The 18,652-nt window shown below is 34.6% G+C and overlaps 1 protein-coding gene across 2 annotated transcripts in view; it reads right to left on the bottom strand.

The window, feature by feature from the left end:
* The window catches only part of GPC5 (glypican 5), a 601,007-nt gene that overhangs the window by 282,235 nt on the left and 300,120 nt on the right, over window positions 1-18,652 (bottom strand). For both annotated transcript variants that reach the window (XM_017732641.1, XM_017732642.1), the window contains one exon: window positions 10,099-10,261. In XM_017732641.1, coding sequence (XP_017588130.1) covers window positions 10,099-10,261 — 163 coding nt within the window. The remainder of the gene's footprint in view (window positions 1-10,098; window positions 10,262-18,652) is intronic.

Below are 18,652 nucleotides of genomic sequence, written 5' to 3' on the forward strand. Positions count from 1 at the left end.
AGGCAGTAGGAACTTGAGAAAGGAATCCAAATGAGAGAAAAGATCCATGTTTTAGAAACGTAATGGACTCGACATAAAAAATGCTAGTGACTACATGGTTACACAAAGGATGCTTTGATGAAGTCTGTGTCTATTAAGCTGTGGCATAACCCTCTCTTTCTGCAACTGGGTATATCACAATGAAGTGGGAGATTTACCCTTCCTTAAGCACATCTACTGGCCTTGAGAATTGTCTGCTTAATGGGGCTCTAAATAAGGAAATAACTCATGTTAAACATATCTAACCTCACTGCTACTGGCCAATATCTGGAAAAAATTGTTCTAGTTAGCCAACATTTGAAAACTCAACAACTGGAATATATGTCCAGATTAATTTATCTAAATATAGGTATCTAGAGTGTAAAATCTGAGCTAGCTTCTGCTACAGTCACTGGAAACAGAGTTCATACAGTCAAAATAAACCAGTGAGCACATACAGAAACAGACTCCTAAAATGATCTGCTAAAATGATAGTGTGTCTAAGCAACAGTCCCACCCCTCCAATTAGGTGTATGCTCTAGTTTTTGCCTAGCAAAAAAATTTTTCATACATTTCATTCCAGAAACTTAAAATTAGTACTTGTGCCTATTATCAGACTAATTCTACTAACGAGTCATCACATTCCTAAATCAGATTGGAATTATACCGGTGCCTAACCGCTTCCCTTCAAAAGAACAAAAGAAAAGGAAAGTCCACTTGCTGCCTTCCAGATACATTATTTTACAGAATACAGGTCATAACTGAGTATTTTAGAATAGTTTCACTCTTTTTTAGGGAACTTCTGATGATTTATATAAGTGTGCATATATAAAAATTCACACAAGTTTTGCATATTTTAAGAACTAGATCTTTCTTAGGGTTGTATGTCACTCAATATATGGTTTTTTGGGAAAAAAAAGAGTGCTAAGTTTCTGTAACAAACAGAAATTAAGTGATTCTCTTTTATCTAAAAGTTAGCAAATGGTTTGAGCATGAATTACTGAGAAACAGATTAGTCAAGGCATTGGAGTTGTAATCATTAATAGTGGAAGACGCAAATATGAAACTAATCTAATTTAAGTCTCTGCACATGTTGCAAAGGGAACTCTCAGGAGATCACACACACTTTGATTTTTTAAAAGAATATAATAAAGATTGGAGATGCATGACAGGCTGAAGAGCTACCTTTGACTATAAACCACCTTTGAGTCAATCAAAGTGTGACATTTATCATGGTTACTGTCTGTTTAAGAAATAGAAAGATAACAGTTTGATATGATTCAAAACTTTGAAAAAGGACCGATTCTTTCATAAGTAGATTTAAAAAGTGTTTTACAGTTCCTTTTTGATTCAGTGAAGTAAGTCTTTTTTTATGTAATGGCTATGAAAGTTTTGGTTTGTTGTAGTTTGACATTTATTTTTGTGGTTAAAATCCAAAAGGAGAAACACATCAAAGAGATACCATTTGTATAACGAAACACACCATGGGATTCACAGACATTCCCAATTCTTTTTGCACCAGTAACCATTTTCTCCATCACAGATGATGGAAAACAGGAATGATTTCTTCTCCCAGAAAACCACACCTTTCAGACAGCATGAATTCTGTTTTACAGGTCTTATTAGCTGTATTTGCAAGTACCCATCTATTTTTTATTGTAAGAAGTCAAGAGTGACACTGACAATAAGACTGTGATATACATTGGAAGATATTTAACCCTTATCTAAAAATAAAATCAAAATTAAATCAGAACCAGAGTGAAAGCAAAAGGACCTAACTTAGGGATAACTTAGATATCTGTACTTGAGCTACTGAAGCTTGTCCTTTTACAATCAGTTGAAAGAAGTAAGGATTGTAGGGCAAAATTCTTCTCATCTTAACAGACATGCTTAATGTAGGCCTAATAAACTGTGCCCTCATGTGTTTACTCATTTTCAGTGATACATGTCTATTTCTTTACCGTAACTGTTAAAGAAGTCTAAATTTTTCAGCTCCTGAAGAAAAATTCTGTCTCTGTGTCTATCATTATTAAAGTAGGATTGCATTCTAAGGAGAAAAAAGAAATACACAGTAGGCTATAGCTGTCCTCCAACATTCATGTTTAGAGTTTGGATGGTAACAGGTAGAGCTTTTACTGGAAACTTGAAGTAGCTAATCTGATCATTTTAAGGAATTGTTACTAGAATATGATAATAGTTTCAAACTACATAGAGGTTAGTTTTATATTTTCTCTCACTCAAAGAAATAAAACTAGTTAATTTCTACCAAAAAAAAAAAAAAAAAAAAAAAAGGCAACTCATTTTGAGGCTTTTTGTCAGTAGAGTACAAGTAAACTGGAAGAGCAAAAGAATCATCTAAAGTGGATAATAAAAGCTATCACAGACAGTATGGGAAATGGAACATCAAGACTGAGATGCTGCTCTTCCCCTCCCACTGCCAAAAAATACTTAAAACATGGACAGATTTAAAAAGAAAACCTCAAAATTATGAAGAATTTCCTATAGAAAGATCTCCTTGGCATAATAAAACCACTCCTAAGGGCAACTGGAGATGAAAGTGACTATTCAGAAGGTCTGTTCTCCTCATATCCTTAATACACTATTAAGAAACGCATTTCAAAGAACATATTAAAGAATAACAAATATTTATTTACTGAATTATAATCAATGAATAATCAGAAATTATTAAAATTTAATAGTGACATTGGTTCAATGAAATATAAAATAAAAGGCTCCAAATTTCTGGTAACTTCAGAACTGGTGATATTATTATAAGGTAATGCCTTTAAAAATACAATTAGAATTTTGTAACTTCAACGAAACTTATTATATGGTCTCTCTGAAAAAGACAATCTCATCTGAAGTCAGTGAAATGATGCCTACTCAGAAAGAATTCAATCAGAACTAATTTCAAACCTATTACCCTTATTATTTTCCAATTAACCATACTTTGCATTGACTAGAAGTGTATTTTTACTTGGTTTTGCATATATCAGATGCACATGAAAAAATAAATATAACCTAATATAGAGTAGAGGTTTTATTGTCTTGTATAAAAAAAAATACATGAAGGCACAGTTATCTTTTTTAAGAGTTGTTCCCTTGATGAAATTTTCAAAGTTCTTGTCTGTTAATGGGATGAATCATAAACCTTTAAAAGTTTCTTTGGTAAAAAAAGGCTAAAAGAGGTAAATTCAGGTCAGACACAAGTGAAGTGATTATTCTGGTTTTAGTCTATATGCTAGCTGAATGGCTTTAAACACAGCTGTAGAGACTTAGCCTGATTGTTATCTTCTAGTTTTTCCTACTCTATCCAAATAACTAAACAGTCTTTGCACCAGAGAGAGACAGACCTATGATAGGTAAAGGTAGGAAACAATGTACTTGGGATTGTATGGTGTTTTTTGGAGGATTAGTCTTAATCAATTTTCTACTGGCTCATTTGTGGGATTGGATTGGTAAATAACACAACTTCTGTGGTATCACATAAACCATTTGCATTTATACTCACATTTTATACTGTGTTTGTGGAATGGATATGATTAACCATTTCTTGCTTAGCTAGAAGAACTGGCATTTAGTGATGGTGCTCGATGCATTTCATAGAATTGAATGCCGGCTTTTTTTAACCTTACAAATTTATCAAGAAACAGTTTGTATTCCCCATCTCAAAATTCTGTTTATAGCTGGTGGTTTGTCTTTGAGACATATCTGAAAGATCCTTGTAGAGGAGGAGTGGGAAATGAGGGAACTCACAAAAAAATCCATCCCATTTTGAAAGAGGAATTACAGCCCTGCCTTATGTAGGGCAAAAACTTCCATGTAGAAGGTGTTTTTACTCTCCACCTTCCTTAAGAGTACCATTCAGAATTAAATCTTAAGAGTCCACAGTAGGAAACTTGACATATTATTCACTGTCAGCTCAATTTGAGCAAGGACTGTCTCTGTACTTGGCTTTCTGTAACTCTGTAATTGCTTCTGTGCTTTTTGGCATAAAATTAGGTGAAATAAGGAAATGCTGTATTAGTTCTTCATTCAGTATGTAGCCTGTTGATTGAAACAGCTTAAAAGCATTTTCATATCTGGAAGACCAATCACAAGAATTCGGGTTTTTTTCCCCTCTTTCTATCCAAGGAAATAGCCTGAAGGATGTCCATGCTGGTGAAAAGTTAGAAGGAAATGCCTAAATCCATGGAGAGGTGTTATTTGGAGCCTTAGTATTCTCCAGGCCGATAAATTACTCTTTTAATAATCCATTACCACATAAAGTGTTTATCTCCACCAAGATACCAACTTTATTCTGATGTACAGCATATCAGTTCAGATGATACACAACCTGCATGATACCTTGAAGACACAATGCCATATTCTGTATTTCTCTGTTTATTCCAAAAAGGAGCTCTCGAAGACCTGTGGTCTTCACAGCAGAATCTGGAGCAGAGAAGGACATGCTGGAGTATATCCTCTGTGCTCAAGTTTCGAAGGCATAAAGCAGTAGGCAGGAGGGGTTTTTTGGAAGTTTTTAAAAACTAGGAAGTAATAAATCAGAATTTGTTAACCAGGCAGATCTTGTACAATAGCACTTTTGTAAGAGTGGCATGGCTTGTCTTCATTCTACTGCTGTGGAAATAAAAAAACATTCAGGACATTCTTTATCCTGATAAATAGCTATAACACCTTTTATCTTATTCATTCTCCTCAGGAAATATAAAAGAATGGATGAGAAAGCAATAAACGTTAGTACTTTGCTGGAAGTTTGTTTCTTTATTGGTAACTGTGAGTGCAAATATTTATACACTTGTTCAATGAAATAATACATGCAGTAAAAGGCTCCAGATTTCTGGTAACTTCAGAATTAGTAGTATTATTATAAGGTAATTTCCAGCAAAATATAACCCCATGTAATTAATGGAGGTCATTTGTAATAATTGCACTGCTCTGATGTGCTGTTTTAGACCAGTGAGTGTGCTCATTAAACGCTATAGGATAACTTAAAACCTTTGAAGAGCAATTGTGCTTCTTTGTTTGTGTTTTGGTAGCCTCTGTCATAAAAATCTTCATGTGGATGTAACGTTAATACAAGGCAAAAAATACACTATTGCAAAATATGAAGTTTTATATTATCTGACTTTATTTCTGTCTCTGTGTAAACTCCCTCAGCAAATTTTACATAACCATTTCCCTTATTTGTTTTTCAATTAACAATCCAACCTGACAGTATAGTTTCAATCCATTACTCAGGTTAAATTCATCACTCAAGAAGTAAAAATGTTGACTTATGAGAAAACATTTTGTTAAGAGAGAGAGCTGATACTCTTTAAATAGAAAAGAACCAAAAAATTGAAATATCATCTTTTATTTTTTTCCAATGCATAATATCATTATGCAGGTCACACCTTTTTGCAAAATACTGCATAAGAAAGATGTCTTGTAACTTTTCTTAGTTTTTACAAGGCATTTTAAATGTAATTATTTTGTTTTTTCTTTCACTGCTTGTATTGGTTCTGGCTGAGCTGGAGTTCATTTTCCCATAGCAGCCCCCACAGTGCCGTGCAGTTTGTTGGCACCTGACACCTAGCCAGGGTCAAGCCACCACTGTGCTTCATATTGTTATACATCCTGCAACTTTACCTGTACAAACTTCATTGGCTGGTGGAGGTCTATGCTTAGGAATCCAAAAGTGGTTTTGGGATTTTTTTTTTGGTGGAAATTGCTGGAACTTGTTCATCCTTTCGCTTTCTTTATGCTTCAGTAATTAGTATCATTATGTATTTTCGTGCCAACACTTGATCATGCACACAGAAAAATCTTTGAACTTCATATGTGTTGACAATATGTATCTTCTTGCTGAAAGAAAATACTAATTCTGGAAATGCAAATTTTTTACGGGAATGAACTAATTGCAATAAATCTTTTTCTTCAAAAGATTTTCAGCCCCACAAAAGACAAGGATAAAAGAGAAAAGAGCTCAGATTATGACAGTCTTTAGCTGAAAAGGAAGGGTGAGATTCTTCTAGTCTTCCAATTAGCAATAGCCTATGAGAATGTTGTTGTTAAAAGTGAGTGTAATATTTAGACCAAGGGTGACATTCACAGCAAGAACTTTTATTTTTCTTATTCACTTTTAATAGAATTGAGATGTTCTGAACTGAGTGAACTATGAACAGTGAAGTCACGTAGCCCTTCCAAAGACACCTGAATAACACCTCACATTAACATTCAGAATTAGGAAGAATACTCTTGTGTGTAAATAAAACCTGAAATCCTACTCAGACATAAGGGATGTCTTACTTTACTGAGGTAACAGAATGCAGATGAGAGTTTAAAAGAATTTAACAGATGGCAAACATCATAATGGAGATTTTATTGCCAGCTTTAAGTAGTTTTGGTCCCAGAATATGCCACCAGAATCAGATTTAACAATGAGAAAGGCACCTATACTGAAGTGGGTGAAGGAGCAGAAAGAGGAGAAATTATGTTTGAGACTTGAGAACGCATTATAATGTCACACAAGACATAGACTGGTTTATTTCTATAGAGATCACAACATAAAGCCTTTTCCAAGCTATTTTACCCCTATAGCATAATTTGAAAAAGAAAATAATAATCTACAGATTAAGAAGCCTGAGAAATAAAATATTTCAGAGACTTCTTTCTTCAAAGAGGAAGAATATTAGGTGAGATAAAAATTTTAAAAAGTTAGAGACAAGGTCTGCCCATATATATCTTAAGCACAAAGACATGTCTGCATATTTGAGCCCTGAACTAGATCTCTGGCTGCAGTAAAGAAACATGTGTGTTGCATGTTAAAATGAGCAAGGAAAGACAAACTAATGATAGAGCACTTTTCAGAGAATCAGTGGTCTTGCTAAAAGTACTATGAGAATTTTGATAGATGGTATTGAGAACCTCAGTGGAATGATATTGGGATTAGTCCTTCCTCACAGAGCTATTTGGAAACAGATTCAAATCAATATGTAGGTGATAAGTATTTGTTGTTATTACTGCTGCATTCTGCAGAGGGTTTTGAAGAGGTAATTCATTGTGACGCGTGAAATAGTCCTGTGGGAGCTCCTGGGTTAGAGGAGAATAAAACCAGCAAATGAAGTGCCAAGACTTTATACTACTGTTTATTTTATATATTTAAAGTTCACTATCCTTTCTAGTACAATTTCTTCAAATAACTGCACTGATTTACCATATTTTAAAAGTACTTATGAAAGAGCAAACCAGTCAGCACAACTGTAGTGATTGGAAACATTGAATATAATGTAATAATGATAGTAAAACTAGATTTTTTCAAAACACAACTTATTTTAAACACTTTTGTAATGCAAAGCTATCACTTCTGAGTTACAAATACCAAAAGTCATAATTGGCTTTCTAAAGCCTAAAGGCTGTCAACACACATTTGTCTTCAGCACTAAATGAAATAAATTCTATCTCTAGCACTGTGTGTGGAAACAAGTAATCTTTCACTTCACAAGCTATGTGTACACATAAAATAGGTACAAGTTTGTTTTGGAAGAAGTGCATCACCTCCCTTCCTCCCTGTTCCTTCTGGCTCTGAGTATCAGACACATGTTCAAAAGGCAAGGATATGGCATGAAAAAAGAAGGCGGATGTGTCTTTACGCTTTATTTTTATACACAGCAACATACAAAAAAGGGCTGGTTCCATATCATACTTTAATATCTTATTAGGATCGTTAAGTTGTTGCACACAGGATCATCTCCTTGTTGAAAATGTCTGCAGAAGTTACCAAAAAATGAGCCTAGGCTATGAATAGGCTGTGACTAGACTCTACTATAGAAAAAACTATGTAGCAATCCCCCTTTCTTTCCTGGTTGGTTATGAGAGAAAGAAAAGTTGTCCAGAAGTAAAAGAATCCAGAAAGTTTTCTTGATAAAGGAAAATAATACCAACTGTATGACCCATAGAGAAGCTAATGCTGAGGATCAAATAAACTGTGGTCAACTTGTAGGCTTAGCTGACAGTCAGACATATTTTCAAGGAGCTGTAAGCAACATCTTCACCGTGAATGTAATATTTCAGTTTAAAAATGAGGAGTTTAAAATCTGACTTAGCTTTTAATTAATACCAATCACCCAAAGCTAATTACACAAAATTATATATGTTGCATAAATATATGTAAAATATATCTATTAAAAATCAGCCTAAATTCTTATTATGTTTATATTTTTTTCAGCTCTAGTTCTCACATAAAATCTTAAATCTTGAGACGATCATTTTTTTTCTTACTAAAATATATTGGTTTTCACTTTAAATTCCCCCAGTCCTACTCATATATCACTGTGATGCAATAGAAAAATTTTTCAAGAACCTGTTTCATTTATCTTAAACACGCACTTAAACATATACTTAAAGATACAAGTAATTTCTGAAAAAAAAATATGTTCTTGACCTATATTGTAACAAAAAATCTACAAAATTGAGTATTTTAACAGTTCTGTTGGATAGTCCATATCTGAGGCCCCAGAACAAAGTAGGACTCTTTCTGGTATATGTTAAAGACAACTTTTAAGGTGAATTCCAAATAAGAAATGCATGCCAGCATAAATGTTCAAGATTTATGCAGAAGTCAAAATATAGAACAGTATGGATTCATATTTTTGTTCTATAATATCTTAGAAAAAGTTCAAATGAAACAGAATTACATGCAAATTTCACTATCTCTAACACATAGCTTACAATTCTAGCAATTTAGAAGATGTAGTATAAAGAGAATATAAATGCTGATTATAATTTTGACATTTTGAAAAGATTACACTAAATATATCAATATGAAGAAAATTCTAATGCAGCAGAAGATAGTGAAATAAAATATACTGTTCTTGAAATTCTTTCATCATTTAATACATCCTTAACAGCTCTAGTCACATTCTAAGACTATTTTACAGTCCTTCAATACCATAGAGTGTCATTATCAAATAGATATAATATATATAGTATTCCAAAGAACATCTGGTTTTAAATGTTTGAACTCCTAACTTCTTTTTCCAAAGTTATACCTCCAAGGGCACTCTCAGGAAGTAAGTGTCCAAACTTTTTTGGATATTGCTCAAAATCCCATCTAGACTTCTTGTAGAACTTGAAAATGTATGGACTAAGTGTCAGTGCAAGAGGATCCTAGGCTGATTCCAAACTGACTTGTTAAGGCATGCCCTCAGTCTCATTTTTCCACCAGTTCAAAAGGAAATGGGCAACTACAGCTTCTCCACAGACACATTTTTAAATTGCCTCTTTACTGTCAAGTCAAAAAGGACCTGGGGTTCGCATCTAAGCCTGAAAACACGCATCACCCTCAAATTCAGTGAATATACATAATGTGAAATGCAAAAATGCAGTTTAGATGAAAGAATTCATCTATTGCCACCATCTCTGCCTATATTTCTACACTGGGAAGGGAAATAAGATATGCAGACAGATGTCCTGATTCAGAGAAGTAATTAGCTTACCTTGCTCATGGTTGGAGTTCTATGCCATTCAAGTGCACAAGCACAGGTTTTTTAAATGAAAATAGTTACAGATGTGTTTCAGAGAATAAATCAAACAAAAATAAAATGCAACCAAACAAAACCCCAAACTACATAAAAACAAAACAGTAAAAAAAATAGAAAGATGTATAAGAACCAGTAGTGGCATTATTCTTGAGTGCTTTAGTACAATGGTTCCAATAGTTCTCTATGAAATGCAGCTACCAGCACTAAACCTCATGTTTTGTCATAGTTCCATTAAAAATTAGTACAGTTTCTCTTTTTAGCTGCCAAATGTCTTATGTTAATGCAATAACTCACAGGGACATGTCACTTTACACCTATTACTTTACTAAAATACTGGTTTAAGTCTATATTATGCCAAGTATATTTTAAAATGTGTTATGATGAAACTGATACTCATATTGATACCATGCTCAGTTGCAGGCCTATTCCTGTAAATCTTGGAAACATTACACAGACAACTTTTCACACCTTTTCCAAGATAATTCAGTGGTATATATTAGTGTAAAATATGCCAACTCATTGTTTAAATGCATGAAGGAAACAATCATGGACTTACAGTCTGTAATTTTCAGGACTCTTTTGAATTCTCCACTTCCAGATCCTCCACAACCATCTTCATCATCACAATCACCACTGATTTGTTCATCTACACCTCCACCACTGCCTGTTTGTTGGAGATCCCATTTGTCATATTTTGGAAATGATTTGCCCTGTAACAGCTGAAGAGAAGATATAGTATGCAAGTTAACAGTACATATAGAGAGCTTCAGTGACTACCCAGAATTTCATGTATGTCCCTAGTAATTACCTGATTTGAAAAGGAAATTTCAGGATCAACATAATGAGAATTCTGATTTTTTTTTTAATTTTTTTTTCTACCCTGGCTTACAGATAGATTTAAAAGAATGGTATTTGGAGATGTATAGTTAATTTTCAATTAAAACCCCACAAAACTGTTTCTTTATCACTATAAAAGAAGATCTGGTACCAATTTCTGGCCCAGAGGCCAAGTGTAATGCATAAGTACATAGAATCATAGAATAGTTTGGGTTTGAAGCAACCTTTAAAGGCCATCTAGTCCAAATTCCTCTGCAATGAGAAGGGACATCTTCAATTAGACCAAGTTGCTCAGAGCCCCATCCAACCTGATCGTGAATATTTCCAGGGCTGGGTCATCTACCACCTCACTGGAAAACCTGTTCCAGTGTCTCACCACCCTCAATACAAAAAGCTTCCTCCTTATACATGGTCTAAATCAAACCTCCTTCCATTTAAAATCATTGCCTTTATTTCTACCGCAACAGACCCCACTAAAATGTTTGTTACCCCCTTTCTTATAGGCCCACTTAGAGCAGACAGAATCTGTGCTACTTAACAGCAGAACCTGGATCTTTTAAAGACCCATGTGGTGTCTACTGAGACTTAAGATACATTTATTATTTTATGTGAATTTTTCGGTTTGAAATATCTGAAATAGTATGTGAGCTGTGTTGCAGCTCTATATTGGTGGACCCAAAACATCCTTGTCTGCTCTGAGTGTGTCATATGGAAATCTGGTAGAAGCTGAAGAAAAAAAATATGTTGGGATGATACCAACTGCTTGACCAAGGAACAGCAGACCTAACTAGTACAGTCAGAGGCAGGACTAACATGGAGAGAACTATTTCCAAAGGACATCCAGGCATTGCCTTGGAGAAATAATAAAGATGACCTAAAATAAAGCAGAGGGATAGCTGATACTGGCCTAAGCAGTGTAAGTGATTTGGTTCCAGTAAATAAACTGGTTCTCTGTGTCCTTTTATCACTGTAGAGATGGCCAATGATATCTGCCTGGTTTATAAGAAAACAGTAGAGATCTCAAAGTTTAATACATTTCTCCACTCTGTTGAGCAGTGCTGAGCAATCACCTGAATAATGTTAATCTCTCTCATTTATCAAATGTCCAACTGCTGTCATCCAATTTTTAAATATACGAGGTACAACTGTTATACATACACAAACAGTATGCCCTCTTCCCCATTCAGATTAATTTCAGTTTATCTGTCAGATAAATATGAACATCACAGCCTCTAAAAACAAGGTGCTTACAAATGTTAATAACTCTTATAACCTTATCCAAAATATCAGTTTGTACAGGTTTGTGCATTACTCATGCTTAAATCTAGGAAGACTTCTTTACACTGGCCAAAACCTCACTGGCTCAGATTCTTTAATTTAATAATCAGATAGTTCTTTCTCCTTGAAATAGCTACTAATTAGTCAGAAACAGACACAGCTGTTTTATACCTTCAAAAATGTGTTTGCTTTGTTGTTTAACAAGATACTGGGTTCATATTTTCAACAAATACAATGATTTTAGTTTCAGATTATGGAGTCACTTCCCAGACTGCTTAATCTGTTAAGTGCTATACAGTGCCCAACAAAAAATATTTTAATCACCACTACAACAAGATCACTCAGCTAAATCTCAATGGTTCTATAAGATCCACTTGCCACTGTGTAAGAACAGGAGAATGCCACTCACCGCGGAACCAACAGGACCAATTTATGCTGCACTTTTAATTCAAAAGTTTTATTAGGCATTTATATGCTACCTGAAAGACAAACTACCTAGCTAAGAGGCAAAAAAGCTCATTTGTACTGCTGCTCATCTCCCTGCTCATTGTGTAATCCATGCCATACTTCTACCATAATAGTATTTATTGAAACAAAACACAGGCAGTTTAATGAACTACACTCAGTTAAACAGCACACTTATTTTTCACCCCAAATCATATTGTGACACATTCCCAGGGCCAGTTGTATGATAAGGTACTTTTTATGCCTGAGCTCTGTGGTATAAATGTGGGCATGAACTTCCAGCAAGACAGTTTTTCAAACAAAAATTTTTGCCAAAGTTTCCACAGTACACCATATACATATACGCCATATATACCATATATATATCTGGTGTGTGTATATATATATACATATATATACACACACACATTTTTTCAGCCTGAGAACATGCATCCTCCTCTATATCTGTTTCAGTCTTAGAAACATATAGACTTAATAAGGTTTTATATTTTGTTGCTCCTTTAAATTTCAGCACAACTTAGTTATTTCTTTTTCCTCTCTCTTTTTCTTCTTCTTATTATGTATTATTGACTTCTGCCTAGAAACCTAAAAACACAGGTGATCCCACTTAATTGCTTTAAAGGTAGGTTCAACATTGAAAAAGTGCTCTTTAACTTTTTCCAAACTTTTCACTGTACTTGAAAAAGTAGAGATTAAATAATGAGTAAGCTCATTCGTTTTTTGGACTTTGTTATTCTCTTCAGTCTCCTTAATTGTACAAGAAGAAATACTGTCTCCATATAAGTTCACAAATCTCCGTGCTGGTTCTCTACTAAGCAAGGCTTGGATCTAGTATAAATTCTTTATTAAACAGAAATCCATGTAGTTCTTCAAAGATAAATTGATTCACATTACAAAGATAAAAGTTGTTTAAAAGAATTGTTCTGTTGTGCTGCACTTTTTATAAAGCTATTATTTAAGAGGAAAATAAGTACATGTTATGACTGGAAAATTTTGTTGTATATTCTTACTGGGTCTTCCAGCTGAATAAGGAGGGTTACTAGCTGTATACTATCTGCCCCTCAAAAAAATACAGTGAATGTTCTTCCCGTTGTGTCACAGTCTAAAATAATCTTTTTTCTTCTTATTTTGTCCAAAGGTTTTTCCATTCTATCAAATTTTTGTCTCAAAAACCCCAAAACCCCAAACCCCATGCTTTAATCATACATTATTGTCTTTCAATTTCAATGGAAGTAGCAGCAAATATATTTGGCAACAGTGTTAATTTGAATGAGATATGGCAAGGGTTAGTTCACCAGTGTTCTGAGACTGCAGTAGATACACCAGCATTGCAGATTTGCTGTTTCTCAATGTTGATGAAATTTTATTGAACTAAGACTTTGGTATCAAAAGCATGTCCTCTGCTGGTGGCATTTTATTTTCCCAGAAAGTTTGTGCGCCACTACTATGGTACATGTGCATGGGGCAATGATTTGTGTGTAAGTCAACTGAAGGGTCCTTCACAGCTTCCCTACATAGCTTTGGGAAGTTTGGCCTCCCTCTTAGATCCTTCAGTGCTCCATTGCCCAAATACCTCTCAGGACTTTCATTGATGGCTTAGTGGAATGCTTTCTTTTACCCAAAAGCAATTCTGAACAAGGTTATAATACCAAAAAGTACCATTAATAAATTTTGTGAAATTTCACCTTTTAGAATGAAAATATTTGCATTACAGAAATTACACTGTTGTAATAAAGTACTTCCAGGGTTCTGTAAATATATGACTCACTGCTCTGTAACATTTCAGTAAGAAAATGAACTGCTTGCAGCAGCTACAAAGACACCTATGAGGGTACTTGAAGCTTCTCAACAAATCTCAGAGTCTAAGTATAATTAGGAAGATTGTCACTAAGGATGTATGATTATTGTACAGTCCTATAGGGCCTGGTAAACTTTCAAGATTATTTAAGACTTTTATCGATGAATCTGGAAAGCAAAATGAAAAACAAAGTGTTAATGATAAATCTTTTACTGCCACAAGAAGTGGAGAACTACTAAACAACAAAGAGAAGCGACAAACTAAGAAAATCTCATCTGGCAAGTGAGGCAATTGAGTGAATTTTAAAACACATACTATAATAAAATACAGATGAAAGTAAATTTGCAAGTCTAAATATTGTATTACATGCATATTAAAAGACAAAATATTCTGTTCCGTAAATTAATTGTGGGTGTCCTGGGTAGCCAGAAGAATATGAATTACCACAAGCAATGTTCTAGCCAAAGATTTTAATGGGATCTCTTTGGGGACAGAAATAGGAATACTGAATCAGATTCGGGGTGTTATATTACTCCTAAATCCCATTCTCATTGCCTTTGTTCAGAAAGGACGGCACAGAAGTGAATTCTATTTCAGTGATTAGAATGGAACCAAAAAAATGCTTTTGTTTTAACCAAGGAGCTCATCCTTTAGTGCCCTCAAAAAAACCCCTTGATCTCAAGAATTTATTTAACCAGCCTTATAAACCTTGTAAGTGCCTATATGGCAAATACAGATTTAACAGATTCAGCAGGCCAAAGTATATGAAAATAGCAAATAAATGACTTTTTTTTTATTTAAACATTCAAAGTGAATCATAAAAAATCTATGCTACCAGAATAATACATTTAAAAATATTCAGGTTGGTCTATATTAAAATAATTTTTCAATAATAAACAATAATTACCAACAGTTGTGGTAAGGGCGTTTGTTGATTTTTCTTTTTTTTTCTGGATCAAACAGGTTTTGGTCTTAAATCATGAATTAATTCAGAGATTCAAGGACATGCTATGTATGAGCTTGAAGTAAAAAACCAAAATGGCCCCTTCTGCCTCTCAAAAATTTATTAATTCATATATGTAAATCTGAAATGGCAAGACTGTACTCTATTTTGGATTTTTTAGCTTGCAGGAAGTTGCAAGTGATTTAATCTCTGTTGTTGTTTAGCTGTCTCACTCCCCCTCAGTGGGATGAGGGAGAGAATCGGAATAATGGTAAAATTCATGGGTTAGGTAAAAAACAGTGTAGTAGGACATAAAAGAAATGGAAAATAATAATAGTAATGATGATAAAAGAATGTACAAAACAAGCAATGAACAATACAATTTCTCACCACCTAGTGACTGATGACCTGAGCAGTGAGCCACCAGTCCCTGGCCAACTCTCCCCAGTTTATATGCTGAGTGTGATTTTGTAAGACACGGGATATCTCTTGGGTCAGTAGGGGTCAGCAGTCCCATCTGTGTCCCCTCCCATCTTCTTGCACACCTCCCGCCTGCTCACTGGCAGGGCAGTAAGAGAAGAGGAAAAGTCCTTGACAGAGTAAGCACTGCTCAACAACAAGTAAAACATTACTGTGTTATTAGCATTATTCTCGCCCCAAATCCAAGACACAGCATAATCCCAGCTACTAGGAAAAAAATTAAATCTATCCCTGCTGAAACAAGGACAATGTCTAATGAATGATGAACACTGAAAGGCAATAAAACTTATGTTTATACTATTGAAACTGATGTGATAAATAAAATCTAGTATTCTATTCACTTATTCTACATCATATACCTTCATGGGAAACATGGATTTTCTATAAATTTTATTGTATTGTATTTCAATAAAAATATCTTGATGCTCTATTGCAGTTCACTGTGAATTAAGCTCAGTCATAGTATTTCCTCTCTTTCATTTATGTGCACATCATACGTACTTCTGGAGGGAATCTCAAAGGACCCCAGCAGTGAATCCAATTTAGCTAATCAAGTCAAATCCAGAAAAATTATTTCTAGAAGTATTACTACCTTGAACTCTTTCAAATGAGAGGAATAAACTGCTAATTTTTTTCTCTCTGCTTAGCATTACACAGAAAATACTTAGAAATACAGCATTTCCTTTGGTGATCTCTTAAGAAAAACTACTCATACACCTGTAGGCCAGAATTTCCTGCAGGGTTTCATTTCCTCAACAAAAATGTGCATTCCAAATTAGAAGTCCAGTTTATATTGGAGACTGGTATTTAGATCACTAGTATGGCAACTCATAGTCCCTCATGATAGTGCCCTGTGGGGATTTTTTTGAATAAAAAGCTTAAAAAGCTGTAGCTTTGTGTGAAGTACATCAGCTCCTTTTTTTTTTTTTTTTATGATATTTTCAAAAAGAGAATGAGATTTCTAATCAGATATAGCCTTTATATCCTTGAGATGATACACAAAGTGCAAGCAATACATACAGTGCTGTATCAAACCCACTGTTTTCTGCCTAGATCCAGGGCTACAACTCTGGGTTTCAAGTTTGAAAACCCATTCTTCTCCATAAAATCACCAGTAGCCTGAAATTCTGATGGAAGTAACACAATATTTCTCTCCAGTCTAAGCTAACTCAGCTGAACAAAGAAATAGACATTCATTCTGCTTACTGAACTGAACTGCAAAAATTAGAAAGGTGGCTAAGCGCCAGCACTGCACAACACAGCTCTAACCTACCTTTTGTGCTTTCTTGATATACCTTTACTAACGCAGGATCAAATCAGCTGCTGCCTGAATAGTGGAAATAAGAATCACCCCAGCTTATTATTATACAACTACTTCAAAATCCAGACATTTCTTCTCAGTAGTTATTTATGTCTCATTCAAAATCACTTAGTAAGAGAACAAAATTTTCAAAGAAATCTAATTGCTGAATTAGGTAGCAATGACTAGCAATTTTCATTGAAGGTACAATTCCACACAGTGAGACTATGTGTTCAAGCACAAGCACACACTGAACATATTGTTCCATCCTTAGCATGCTTCCTGGCCATCACAGAGTTGAACTGACCTAACTAGCACTCTTCACAAAAATGCTTGACCCCAATTTGAGCCTCAGCATAGTCTACAGACTGTTCTGAGTAGGCAGCCTGGATATGGTTATTCTGCTGTAGGAAATAGGACACTTGCTGTTCCTGAACATTTTTATTTAATACAGTTAACAGATGCAGTTTTTTGGGATGTCTACAGTGTCAAATAAAAGAGAACTGGGCAATAAGGTACAGTGATAGATATTGAATTTCTCAGTCTTTGTAACTTACATCTGTTCCCCAACCAGTTTTCCCTAAGATAAATCACGTATTAAGAGGGTATTTGTAAGCACCTTTGTAAGGGGATGTGGAGCAGTATGTTCTCACCCTTGATCCTCTTTTTACTTAGCAATATAGATACAGCTCCTAAATGTAATTGTCCATTCACAAATACCCTTTTTCTAATTTGTTACATATAGAAATCTTGCTTTATACCTGCATTTTACAGCTAACACTACCTATTCATGTTCTCACTTGAGTTCTATCATGAGCAATTACTTTTCTTTCCAGCTGTTACTCATTCAGAGTGAATACAAGAGCAAAAGCTTGGCTCTTATCCCTTGGTGCAATCCCTGCTGCCACAGATATGCACACTATCAACTTGATGTGTTTAAAAAATATTTAGGTATTCCCATCTGTAAAAATGCATGTCTTGCTAGCATTTCACGGTAGGTTTAAATCATCCTCAGAAAATTAAGTAAATGAATTAGACTTTTCTAAGGTAACAAATGAGAGCAAAATTAAACCCCAGAACAACAGCATGTACTCTTATTTCTGTCTAGTAGTTGAAATAACAGAACAAAGTCACATTATATATGATTAATGTCAGAGACTAATGTTCTTTGCCCATTTCACCCATCCATGCATGTGCTTGTATTTTTTTATGTCACTGTTCTTTTCTGTTAATCTGTTTCCTTTTATTCATTTGAAGGTTATTGCTTATAACCCCCTCCACTAGATATTACAAATAAGTTTTCAGATAATTTGAAAATAATTTTAATTTTAATCGCCCTTTACCTCATCCTCATCTGAATTTTTGGACCTTTCTACCTTGACAAGGGTTGATATAGATAGACATATATGACATATATGACATATATTAGACAGTTTTCTTTGCTGGTAATAGTAGACTGAAACTCTGTCTTTCCAGAACAGAATATGTGAATCACTACTAGACAGCTTAATATCGAGTGGTTTCATGAATGATTGAGGTCTAACCAAAAATAAGAAAATGGATTGACTTAAATAACATGGCATACTGTGATCAGATAAAGCTCATTTGAACAAACATAACCAGGATTGTGGGTGGTGTTGGGCTTCAGAATCATGCACCTCAGTGTAGATGCCAAAACATTTACATGTTTTTCTGTAAGTAAAGTGTCTAAGGTCCTCAGTAGTAATTTGCATGTTAGAATTTTAATTCAGTTTTGTGGACATGGTTGTCTATTGCTTTTTGATATGACCTAGACTATCTGGAGAACTACACAGTGAGAGAGGAGTGATAGAGAATTTGCAGAAGAGCTTCTCGAGCAATAGCTGGAGGCCAAGGAACACGGAGCAGCTGGAATGGTTCCAGGCATCTGAGCACACGCAATTGAACCATAATCCTAGTTAAAGCTGGGAGTTATTCAGCTGAGCGAAGGCCAGAGTCTAAACTGAGATTTATAGAAAAGAAATAATGAC

This window comes from Corvus brachyrhynchos, unplaced genomic scaffold (genome assembly GCF_000691975.1).
Source record: "Corvus brachyrhynchos isolate BGI_N302 unplaced genomic scaffold, ASM69197v1 scaffold12, whole genome shotgun sequence".
NCBI lineage: Eukaryota > Metazoa > Chordata > Aves > Passeriformes > Corvidae > Corvus > Corvus brachyrhynchos.